The sequence below is a fragment of the Thamnophis sirtalis genome, unplaced genomic scaffold, assembly GCF_051295495.1.
Source record: "Thamnophis sirtalis isolate CommonGarterSnake01/CBP01778 unplaced genomic scaffold, rThaSir2_p1.2 scaffold_2, whole genome shotgun sequence".
NCBI classification, from domain to species: Eukaryota; Metazoa; Chordata; class Lepidosauria; order Squamata; family Natricidae; genus Thamnophis; species Thamnophis sirtalis.
The window spans coordinates 121,619,870-121,633,219 of NW_028261382.1; the positions used below are offsets into that span (position 1 = coordinate 121,619,870).

The 13,350-nt window shown below is 36.2% G+C and overlaps 1 protein-coding gene across 2 annotated transcripts in view; it reads right to left on the minus strand.

Annotated features, from left to right (window-relative positions):
• ZFPM2 (zinc finger protein, FOG family member 2) overlaps positions 1-13,350 on the minus strand; it is a 326,347-nt gene that overhangs the window by 113,151 nt on the left and 199,846 nt on the right. For both annotated transcript variants that reach the window (XM_087706784.1, XM_087706783.1), the window contains one exon: positions 2,044-2,155. In XM_087706784.1, coding sequence (XP_087562910.1) covers positions 2,044-2,155 — 112 coding nt within the window. The remainder of the gene's footprint in view (positions 1-2,043; positions 2,156-13,350) is intronic.

The following is a 13,350-nucleotide window of genomic DNA, read 5'->3' on the forward strand; positions in this document are numbered from 1 at the left end:
CAATAAAATATTTCGTCAACCTTAAGTGGTACAATCTAAGAGTGATTTTATCATATTATCTGCCTTAGAGATACAGTATATTAAAAATTGTCAGCCTTATCACTACTGAGTCAGATTTTAAGAAGCAACAGTATTAAAAAAATCAAACAGGACTAGATAGATGTAAGAGAAAAAAATTCAGAAATCTGCTAGTGAAATTTTTCATCTGTGAACAACTATGTGGCTTACGTTTTATTTTAGAACAGTTATAGCAAAAGTTTTAGATAAACTGTCATCAATCATTTATTTAGAAATATAAAGATGCATACTAAAATATGTGCTAATATTGTATTGTATTTTATTTTTATTAAGTATGGTTTTCTGCTGTTAAAGTAATGCTTCATAGCAGACTTGAGAAATATATGTATTGCTCCTTTTTGTGTTCCCTTAATTAAATATTTCCAGGTTACAAACTGTGTGCATGCCTGTTTTATATAATTATATAAAATACATAAGATTCTAATGTACAACTACTCATGCAAATTCTGTTTTCAATGTTTCAGTTTTCGAAAGCTTGTTCTGTTCTAAAAGAAATCTTATTTAAAATATACCATTTGCAATGATTATAAAAACAAGGTATAATTGTTTCTAGTAAGTTTTAATAGTTCTTGATGTTATGATTGACTTTGAATGTTAATATAGTAATATAGGTCCTTATGTGCCTGAACATTGGTCACAAGGTTGTTACAATGAAGAAATATTTCACTCTTGTAGAGGTTTTGGTTAGGAATGTTTAAAAGACAACTTAAGAAATATCAAAGAAGTCTTTATTTTCAGAAGTAACGCTGAGACTATAAATTTATAGCACTTGAAATGTGACAGTAATTGAAAATATTAAAAGTTAAGAAAGAAAATATATATTAGAAACATAGAATAGGAAAGTTTAGACACAACACTGGAGAACATCTCGTCCAATTCCCTTTGTCATGCATAAACTCACTACTCATTCAAGTGTCATAGATCTGTATTATATAGTTCATATTCATATTAAATCTGCATTGTTTTTTCTAAAACATGAGCGCAACAAATCTGATAAGGGTGAAAATAAAATTCAATTTAGTGAAGATTAATTCCTGGTTTTATCCCATTGTTTACCAATGATTTGCTTTTGTTCCAAATGGTCTTTTCCCCAATAGCATGTTAATTCAGAGTTCCTGTTAATTATTCATTCCCACATAAATCTCAATGTATAGAATCTCAGCATTCTGAAATCCCTTTGAGGTTACAATACAATTGTAAAATTATATCTAACATTTGATACACCTACTTAAATCCTCATTCTTCTTTTGACCACTCATTTTGGAAATTTACCCAGTTATATTTAAGCATTCTAAAAAGTGGTATGATATTCCTTTACACATGATAAGTCATATACTCAGCAAGCCAAAGCTTAATCAATCCAATCTTTCAGTTTTCAGAACCTTCGAAATCACAGTTCTCACAATCATCTTCTCCAAAACAACATGGGTGTTTCCAATGGATTTTTATTTACTTGTCACAAGCAGTGATGTTTTTTTTTTTTCTTTATTTCTATTAGGTTAAAACTGCAATTGGGTGAGCCTCTTTAAAAAAAAAACCTCAAAGGAATGTTCACAATAGATTCATGGCTTAATACAATGCAGTAATTTTATCTTAGGTTGGAAAAAAAGAAGAATGAAAAAGCTGCTGCGTTTAAAACAGACACACTTGAAATCAAAGATCTGGGAAGTAGGAGGATAGCTTTTCACGTTGCAAGTGAAGTAAGCAAGCCTTTTAAATCAGAGATGCATCAGGTAGAAGAAAGATCTATACCTTTAAAATATTCTGTTTGAACGCTGAATAATATATGTCTCTGTTTCATGCTCATGAATAAAACCCTTCTCTCTTTCTTAAGGTGGTAATAAACAAATGTGAGTTACTCATCTCTGCTGCCTGTATTTGCTGTCTATTATCAACTAGCATGTTTCTCCAGCACTGGGTTAATTCCTTACCAAGAAAGAGGAAGAGAAACTAGCTTGGATTTACCTTTGCTGTACACAATGCAGTTGTTTTTGTTGTCTTCTACTCCTTGCCAAGTCATATCCAGCAACCACTTGGGGCCAGCGGTCAACACCATAGGGAGTGGGGCCTTTGGCTTCTGAGGGGGGAAAAAGGCAACAAACATAGGCCAGTAAGCTTGTGTTGATTAAGAATTTAAACAAAACCAGTAGCAATAACTTTATTTGCAAACTAATTTGATCTCTAAATCGAGAAACCTTATTCCCTGACTGATGGAGAAAGGCAAGAGGAAGAAGAGCGGGAGGAGAAGGAGAAGAAGGAAGAGGGTTAGTGCTTTGATAAAAAATGAATGGCAGAATTATTATTGAGGATTTTTTTCTGAATGATAGCACTGGATCAGATCTCCAAGATTAGACACATCTCTAGTGGCTTTGAATTATAAAGGGAATGTAGGTGACTTTCACAGCAAAAAGCCAAGTGTTTAGAAATGAACTTTAGACACATTGTACTTCGTTATCAACAGGATCTCTATTTCCTGAAACAGACAGGAAAGAATTTAAAGAATCGGTATCCATTTCAAAGCCCGAGTAACATTTATGTTTCGTGGGAAATTATTCTGAATGGATAATGTATTTTCTCCCCACCCCCACCCCCCCTTTTTCCTTTGATGGCTGTTGATGAGCTTGCTTTATTGTTGCTGAAATAATAATGATTATGAACTCCAAAAGGGAAAGGGAAATTAGCAGCCAAAATAAATTTGGGTGACCAAATCAGAGAAAAATGCATGATACATAACCTGATTCACAAAAGATTAAGAAACACACATGTCATTTTAAAAAGCATTTCTAAAACATTTCCCATGGTGCAAGTTAGGACAGAAACATTCAAATTACTTTTGCTCAAGTTCCCTGCTAAATCTAAATGCAAGGAATGAACTGATTCTCAATTTAGAAAGTCTTATCCCTAGGTTTTTTTTTTTACAATGATTGGTAGTCAAATGCTATTTAGACAGTTATCATTAATCATTCCTTGTTCTGCATATCAAACATCTTGAAACTATAACTCAAAGTGCAAAGTACATTGAAAAGACTCTCTAGAAAATAATCTAATGGGCTTCTTTATTTTTTATTTTAATATAGATAGGGTGTTTTTCCAGAAGCTCCAGACTTGTCTTAGAAATACTGTTGCAGTTTCTATCCCTGATCTAGAAGTCAGAAGCATAAAGTTAAAGCTGTGAGGCCACTGTACCAGAAAGAGAGCTGAGCAGTGAGTTGCTATAACCATACTTCTGCCCTAATGCTAAATCAGAGATGGCTAACCTTTTCCGGACCAGGTGCCCAAAGCACGCACGCACCCGAACCCCCAAAATGCAATGTGTGTGTGGCCTCCGTGCATGTGCCCTGCACCAGTGCATGCATGCCCTACCCTCACATGAGTCCCATCCCAATACATGCATGTGCGGCCCCACATGCGCACCATGTCGCCTACTCATGTGTGCAGGTCCCCTCTGCAGGCCCTGCACATTTGCAGCAGAGACCCGAAGACTATCTGGCCAGCAGGAGGCACACATGCATGTGCTAGCATGCCCACAGAGAGGGTGGTTCGCCACCATGGCTTTAGGTAATGGACCTCTGCCATTATCATAGCAGGATATATGTAAGGACATGGAGATCTGTTCAGTTTTTGCTACTTGGAACTTTTATTATTACAATTAGTCCTCAAGTTGCAACCACAGTTGGGATCAGAATTGCCATTGCTAAGCAAGGCAGTTTTAAGTGAATCATGCCCAAGACTTTTGGCTATAGCTCATAAACAAATCATTGCAGTTGTTAAATGAATCATCATGTTGTTAAGTGAATCTGGTTCCTGCCATTGACTTTGCTTGTCAGTAGCTGGCTGGAAAGGTTGCAATTGGAGATCACATTACCCCGGAACACACTATCAGTTATAAATACATGTCTGTTGGCAAACCACTGAATTTCAATCAAATGATCGTAGGGTGGATGCAACAGTCATAATTTTGAAGCCCGGTCGTAAGTGCCTTATCAGTGCCACTGTAACTTTGAAAGGTCGCTAAACAAATGGTTGTAAGTCAAGGACCACCTGTATTTCAATTTTAGCCTTCAGTGGGGCTAACAAAAAAATAAACACACAAAAGCAAGTGTAAAACAATTAAAAATTAATTGAACCACAAAAGCAGCTAAATTGAAAAAAGAAAATACTAGGAGATGACCAGGCTGAGCCTGAGGGAAGGGTAAAATGCATCGTAAGTCACCAGTCCCTGTGCGCTCCCAAGTTCAGCCCACCTTGAATGCCTCTCTTATATTCTGTACATTTTTCCTTGACTGACAGTCGGTCAGATTCTTCCTTTGAAATGCCTAAATTTCTGCAGCGCTTGACAAAAAAATCAACCCAACCTTAAGGCCAAATGAAGAGAGGTAGTTCAGAAAAAGACTTTTCTACAGGTAGTCCTCGACTTACAGCAGTTCATTTCGTGACCATTTGAAGTTATGCCACTGAAAAAAGTGACTTATGAGCGTTTTTACACTTTCAACAATTATAGCATCCTCATGGTTACAAATCAAAATTTGGATACTTGGCAACTGGTTGATATTTATGACGGTTGCAGTGTTCCTGGGGTCATGCGAAGGTTACCTTTGGTAACCTTCTGACAAGCAAAGTCAATGGGAGAGCCAGATTCACTTAACAACTGTGTAAGTAACTTATCAACTGCAGTGATTCACTTAACAAATTTGGAAGGAAAGGTGAGGCAAAATTCACTTAACAAATGTCTCACTTAACAACAGAAAATTTGGGCTCAACTGTGGTCGTAAGTCAAGGACTACTTGTTTTGGCAGCTAAAAGCATGGCGAAGGGCTTGGAAATAGGCATCCAAGGGGGAAGGAGGATGAAAAATCAAGAATGGTGGCTGTGGCTTTCTGCTCTTTATAGAGTGTTGATTGGACTTTGACTATACATAGTAATTGATGTCATCTCAACTTTTGACTTCCCTCTAAAGATGCTCCAGCTTGGAAGTGATGCAAAAGAAGGCTTGCCATCCCGCACTTAAGAAATGAGATTCTAAAACCTTTCTTCTGCATTCATTCAAAAGAAAAGCAAGTTTTAGCTTCTAATCTTTTATTTTAAAAGTGGGAGGATCATCCTAAATTCACTGAGAATATAGTAAGTGAAGCTGCCAATTCTTTTGAATGGAGGGGGTCAACTTAAATTCAGAGTCCTCTCCTTCCTGATAAATACAGCATTTCTATCTTTTATAATGTCCAATATAATATTCTCTCCCTGGGCATTAAATAAAGCTAGTATTATCATATTTTCAGCATTACTGGAATTTAACATTTTAACATTCACTTGTGGCAATGGAAAGAAAGGAAGTGTTTTACCATTATGAGTCGGTTGATAAAAAGCTCATGTTACCAGAGGTTTATAAATCAGACTTCCATGATTAATAATTTCTTTAGTAACAGAATTCTAATACATAAGTCTTGATGTATTCATTTAAAAGGAGGGAACAAATCCACATATGTGCAGATGTGTTATCACGTTTGAAATGAATGAGTTTCATTTTACTTTTGTAAACTAATTTAACACATTTGCACTTCCTAAATCAATACACTAATTAGAACACAGTTAAGTTTTGGGCAATTGCACTCAGAATTTTGCAGTAAAATAATCTAGGACTTTGCAGCTCTTTAAAAAAAAGCATGCAGGAATGCAAATGAAACATCAGTTTCTGAATTGTTAAAGAGGTCGCTGCAACCATGTAATCTAAACCCTTTTTAAAAAAAATGTCTTATGCATGCAACCCATATAAAATATAAAAGGGCTTCTGTGTAGTCACTAATTTGCCTTTTTTTAAAACCTTTCTCTGGATTCCCCTTTAGCTGCATCTTTTTCGAAGTTCCAATAGATGTTTAGAAATCACTTTTGGCCTCCCTTTGTCCTTCTCTTTCCAAATTTTGCAAATTCCTACTACTTTGCAAACTAACTGATCACAAAAACATGTATCCAAGATAAACACATACAGAAAGAGGCACATAGAAAACAACCATATAGAATATATTATAATTAGACATAACAATAATTATTTTTAATGACCCTGTAATCCCTTGCACAATAACGGAATAGAGCTGAGCATTTACTGGCCTGATGCCCTCCCTGATGCCTACACAGAGGTCACAGTCAAATATCAAAGATATTTTCCCTTTGTGCCCAGAGAGAGAAATATCTGTCACTACCCAGGATCAAACTCACAGCCTCCAGATTGTGAGGTGAAAGCTCCACCTCTAGGCCACCACACTGCTCATAATTTATATATATTTATAATCCACATTAAATGAAAAATGTAGAAAAAGAAAAATATTTTTAAATTCATTCAAGGCTTTTTTGCATATTTAAAAAAATAACATGCTTTGTTTAAGGGAGGACTCCTTTAAGTTTTATTTCCATTTAAGCTCACCATTTTCTAATATAGTGTGCATGAAGAAGGCAGAATGGTGTAGCAGGCAAAAGTCGGTACTTAGAAGTTAAATTTCAACCTACCAGATGACTTTCAAAGATAGGTTGGATTGAGTGCGTAAAGGAAGAAAAATAATTAAAGATTTTAGGATTTAAGATTTCTTTTAAAATATTCCCCATACTGGTTCTGACTTTGGGACTGGGAAAGCTAATTAACCAGTAAGATTTGCTTTTTCCTCCCATTCATCAATCTTCATGTATTTTCCTCCTAACTCAAACTGAGCATCTACCTTTAGAAAACCCACTAATATACTACTTCTGGTTTTCACTACATGGAGCAAAGCTTGGTGTTATTTGGGCTGTGGGGAAATAAAAGTTTGAGCACTAATGTTGTAATATCCAAGGGGATCTGGGCTATTCTTTCATCTTATTGTGGTAAAGGTTAGCTGGTCATTTCTAGCACTCATTGTGACATTTGCTGCTGGAATTATCTTTATGTTAGGATCTGTTCTTTTCAAAGGAGATCAAGACTATAGACAACATAACCTGGACAACTTATTCTCATGTTCAGCAACATGATTAAGAAAATAAAGTCTTACTCTATTGTTACTCAAATATAGACATAATATCCACAAGTTTGATTGTGGCCTCCATGTCAAATGCACATGTATTCAAGTTAGTAACAAATCTCAGCAATCAACTTCACTGTCCTGATGGAGAAAAAAAATCCAGTTTAAAAGAACCCTAAAAAACTGGTTATTCCCTCAAATTAAGGTGTTTGATAAGTCCTTTAGGTTGAGGATGATGTGTGAGAATGCAATTAATTAATTAATTATTAATTCAATTTTTTAATTATCTCTCTTAAATCTTCTCTTTACAACATTCTAATGTATTTTTCAGTGTAACCTTTCCTGTAATAAATGCAAAATCCTCAAAATAAGGGCATACTTTTAAAAAATTATAAAAGAGCTAACAACCTCTAATCCAAATTTTCTATGACATAATTTTACTCTAATCTTAAAGAAATCAGAACATTGTAAAAAAAACAAAACCAACCCAGCAACTGATATCAAATACTTAGAAAAGAACATAAAAGTGACACATGTCTTCTAAATATTAATCTAAGGTAACAAACCTCTGATCTTTAGTGCTTCATGTAACAAAACCAGAAAATATTTCAGTATTTTTCAATTATTCAATTTCAAGATCAGGCCAATGGGAACAAGGCACACGAGGCCAAAAGTGGATCTCTTAGGGAGCAATTAGAATCTGCTAATGAGGATAAAAGAGGTTAAGCAGATACCTGCTTTTTACCAGCCTTTCAAGTAATTCAGCAAACAAGTGAGGTAACCGAAAGGGCTGTTTATGAAGACTCAAAAGGTTAATGAAGATAAAAATAGCCATTGACCATTCTTTCGTGTTTTAACTTAAAAGGAATTGTTCATAATTCAGTCATCTTAGATAAATTGTACATCTTGTTATTCATGATTATTTGGGTGCAACATCACAGTTTTCTTGGCAGCAATATCAATTAGTCTGCCACTACTCTAGAAAGAGTGCAGAGAAGAGCAACAAAGACGATTAGCTAGACATACAAAGAATGGTTGCAGGAACAGGGTATGTCTAGTTTGATGAAAAGAAGGACTGGGGGGGACATGATAGCAGTGTTCTGATATCTCAGGGATTGCCACAAAGAAGAAGGAATCAAACTATTCTCCAAGGCACCTGAAGGTAGAACAAGAAGCAATGGGTGGAAACTAATCAAGGAGAGAAGCAACTTAGAACTGAGGAGAAATTCCCTGGCACTTAGAACAATTAATCAATGGAATAACTTGCCTCTAGAAGTTGTGAATGCTCCAACACTGGACATTTTAAAGAAGATGTTGGATATCCATTTGTCTGAAGTGGTGCAGGCCTTCCTGCCTAAGCAGGGGGTTGGGCTAGAAGACCTTTAACGTCCCTTCCAACTGTTATTCTATTCTATTCTTCCATATTTTTCAAACTGTTTCTTTTCCTATGGACTTTGTCTCTTCTGGGTCTCTTATTCAAGTAGGAACCAAGTATCCACGCTTAGCCATGGCTCATTAAACATAGCTACATTGACCCAAAATGTATTCCTGACATTAGGGAAATTATAGCAGTTTATTCTTCACAGAATCAACTAAAATTCCTCTACTTGACAAGAGCAGAGTTACTCACTTTCCCTTTTCAAAATGGCATCCTCAGAAGTAGTCAGTCTTACCAGAGTATAAAGAACTGGTATGAATATTTCAGGCAATGTTAAAAGGAAAAGCATAACTTGGAGCCAGAATAAAATCTAAATTTGACTTAATTTAGAAGTAATTAAAATAGTAAGCTTACAAATAATTAAAATTAATGAAATACAATGAATATTATCTATTTCAATGCTTTTATAACCTTATCAGTTACTTGACCTACTGAAAATTATATTCTAATGATAATTTTTGAAGGCAATTGGAGAGGTTGAGGTCTCTACATCCAGCTCTATGGTCGACAGAAAACAAAAGACTGATACTTAAAAATCAAACTTGTTCTATCGTAATATCCAATGCATTCCAACTATTGGCATTACAAGTGTGCAGAAGTCTTTTTATTTTAATATCTTATTTAAAAAATCTTATTCCAGAGCATCATTTTTAGAAGGGTACATACTCATTAGCAAATTGTTTAGCCGAACTTTCAGGATAAGACACATAAAAAGCTATTGTCCTTATGCACCAAGCAATCTCAGTGAAACTATTCATAATTTTCAGGAATCAAACTAAGATTTGATTATTCCTTTGCCCTTCTGTCTGTTCGTCTTTGGTACCCTCCCTTTCTTATGGTTCAGAGAGGAACAGTTTGTTTTCCTCCTTCTATATCTGTTTTTGCCATGAAAGATAATTCTATATTTGGCTAAGGCCTGAAAAAGAAAACATAGTTTAAAAACTGCTGATTTGTATATTCTAAAATCATCTTCATTATTTATTCATTAGTATTTACAGAAAAAGAAAAAGAAAAGCACACGGGAATGCATCATGCTTGAATAAATTGCTGCCAGACTTGGGGTGGGAGTGGGGGGAAGGACACGGAGAAGTAACGAATGGAAAATAGAAATGAGTATTCACAGATGGAATCCCATATGACAGCTGGGCTTCCCTGAAACTAGAGAAACCCAACTGTTTACCCCAGGAGATGATCACTAGAAAAACAACACACCGTTCCCACACTTGACAGACTTCCACAAGCTTATAACAAAGGCAATTTGAAGAAAGGGAAGGAGAAAAGAAATGTATATTCAAACTGTACCTCTATAAATGCCAATACAATTTGCAATAGTATTTTTTTTTACCTATTAAGGGTTCTAAACTACTGCAAATAATCAAAACTTTCAGCTGTCCCTATGATCTATATCAAGACAGGACAATATGGGCATAACTTTGTTATGCAGTATATATCAGTAAAAAATCCACAAGAGATATAGGTAAAGGTTCGTCTCACACATCTGTGCTAGTTGTTTCAAACACCAGGGGGTGTCATCTCCGTTTCAAAGCCGAAGAGCCAGCACTGTCCGAAGACGTCTCCGTGGTCATGTGGCCGGCATGACTAAATGCCAAAGGCGCACAGAACACTGTTACTTTCCATCAAAGGTGGTCCCTATTTTTCTACTTGCATTTTTTACATGCTTTCAAACTGCTTGATTGGCAGAAACTGGGACAAGTAATGGGAGCTCACTCCATTTTGCAGCGCTAGGGATTCGAACTGCTGAACTTCTGATTGACAAGCTTAGTGTCTTAGCCACTGAGCCATTGCATCCTTCAATAAAAGTAATACTTGTTACTTTAATGTTGTTCTTGTTGTAAAGCAATTAGTCTTTGCAGAAGAATTCAACTTAATTGTAATAATGAAGAAATTTTGCTAGAAAAAAAATCAGACGGGAAAATCTGATAAGATCCAAAATCTTTTGGCTGTTTCACAAAATACTCTGAAATAAATGGTCTAGCTAGCTCATCCACTTCCTGAGTCCAGGAATCTAAATTCTAAAGCATTCCCAGTTGATGGCTTTCCTGCTGGATATCCTGTTCTCCAAGAAATATAATTATCTATTTTCTACCTCTTCTGTCTATTGATACCGGTATCCAACTGCTATTTTTCCCTATGGAAAAAATAATGCAAGACTTTCTTCATATGAACATTTGGAGCAGTGATGGGTTGCAGGTCATACGCCCTGGTATGGGTGTACCGGTGCCTGCCAGGAGCACCGGATACTGTTCCGGTGTGGTGCTCCGGAGAACCCACCCACCCGCCCACCATGCTTACCTGTTTTTGAGCTCTTCAGCGCTTCCACACACATGCACAAAGCGTATGGCATCTGCGCAACGCTCCACCAAGCAGCTGGAGCGTCACAGAGACGTCATGGAGTGTCACAGAAGGTAAGAATGCATGCGCACGCTGTGCGCATTCAGGTGGCCCCCAGGCCCCGTTGCACTGTACCGGTCAAAAATTGTTGGTAAAAAAATTAGGGATGTGTAATCTTTTCCAAATAAAAAGAAATGAAAAGATCATTTCACTTTTTTAAGAAGATGAAGGTACTACTAGACATTCAAACTCTTTGCCAAACACATAATAGCCCTCTCCACTTAGATGAAGAACCATTTATAAGTATTCTCTGAGTATGATTCTCAAGCAAGTTGTGAATTCAACTATATCACCCAATCAATCACTGATATGATAAGATCTGCCTTTGACACAACCATGTTAATCATTACATTAAGATCTTCTACCAATTCATCTTTATTTTCATTTGTTCCTCACCAATCCATCTTTAAAATTGCTTTGTTTCCTTCTTTAGTCGATCTTCAAAATAAGTGGTTCATATCACAATCCATGTTTAAAATAAATGCTCCCACATCTGTATCTGTTTCATTTTTTATTGATGTGGTTGCAAAATAACCATCCAGTTCTCTCGCAATAGAAACCTCAAATCTGCTGATAGATGCTTGGATATTCAGGAAAGGATCAGGAAGAAGGTTGTTAGCAATCAGGAAGAATGGAAAGTGATCTTAGTTGCAACTGGATTAGCAGCAAAATCTAAATCAACAACGATGGCTAAATAGGAGAATGGAAAAGGTGTTCTGAACTCACACTCAATTATTTGGGACTCTGATTCAAGCAGTTGGAATATCTGCAGATATCCAGATAACTTACAGATGTACTATTGGAATCCACTCACAGAAGATTTCAGGAATGTTGCAAATTACTGAAGGACAATTATTTCCCTATAAATTCTGGTGCATTGGGTGCATTGTATGCATCTGAATGGTCTGCATTGTTATAGATGACATAAGAAAATCACATTATCTTGCAGCCAGCTCGTATCTGAATAGTCCTCTATGCCAAAATTTGCTTACAAATGGAAAACTGGCAAAGCTTATAATTCAACTACTAAAATATTCATTTCCACTTTTCTCGATATACAGTACATCAATGAAATAAAACAGGCATAAACAGCCATTGATTACATCAACGATTAGAAATTATTACTAACTCAAACAAATCCTCTATATTTTACAAATCATTTCTTACAGTGAAAAGACTTGGAACTGAAACACAACCTGAAATGATACTCAAGTTGGCTACTTTATTTCTACCACATCCTGCTGCATGTGTGGACCAAGCCTGAAATATTTCTTAATACCTGTAGTACAATGTACACGACTGAACTGTTCCTAAATGATGAACCTTAGGGCCATCTGTATAATTAATATGATAGCTTTGCTTGGTTCATATTTGTTTTGTCCACATGGATTCCTATGAGCAGAACAGCATGAATAGAAAATAAATCGGTTCCACCACAAAACCGCGGTCGACTAAAGCGAGCTCGACAAAACCGCGTACCTGACGTCATCACAGTGCGACGAAAAAAGCACGCTGTGAGCGGTAAAGCTAAAATTAACCCGTAAACCTAAACCTAACCCCCCCAAACCTAACCCTAAACCTAACCCTTAACCTAACCCTAAACCTAACCCTAACACTTAACGTAACCCTAAACCTAACCCTAACCCTTAACCTAACCCTAACCCTAACCCTAAACCTAACCCTTACCTTTACGTGAATCGGCTTGCTTTAAAAGCGCTTTTTAAAGCGCCCTTTTTTCTCCGCGGTCGTTGTCGCGCTGCTGATGACGTCAGTGACGCGCTTTAATCGGGCGCGCTTTAGTGGACCGCGGTTTTGTCGTGCCACAAATAAATCAGGTGTGAGCCCACTGTAGATGCCTATTCAGTTTAGAAATAATAGTTATTTTTTAGGTTGAGTATATTTACCGTCAGCTATGGATCATGTAATTCGCATCAGATTTTGAGACCCCCCCACCCCCACAACCAAATAACACTCTCAATCTCAATATCTCACACACAAAATAATGTCTGAATTCATAAACTGATTATTTTCAGGAAAGAATGAATAAGAACTGATGGCGTAGGGGGAAATATACTTGTGATTATATTGAATTTAAAGAAAAACCTTTGTGGTTTTATTCATTTTACTTAGATCAGCATTACAGCTTAATATGAAAAGTCCCTTCAGATAACTTCAAACCAGGTGATGTGTCCACTGTCACTTTGGCATCACTTTAAAAAAAAAAACTAGCCGGAAAGATAATTTCAATCACAGGAAAATATATTCCATGGAATGATACATTTGGTAAGAGAATATACTGAGTAAACATAGTGTTTTAACAGAGAAAAAGCTTTAAACTACAGAGATTGTAATTACGGTGATCAGATAGAAGAAAAATCACATGTACTCTGATGCACAAATGTATCCGCTATTGTAATTTAACTATTCTTTCAACAGACT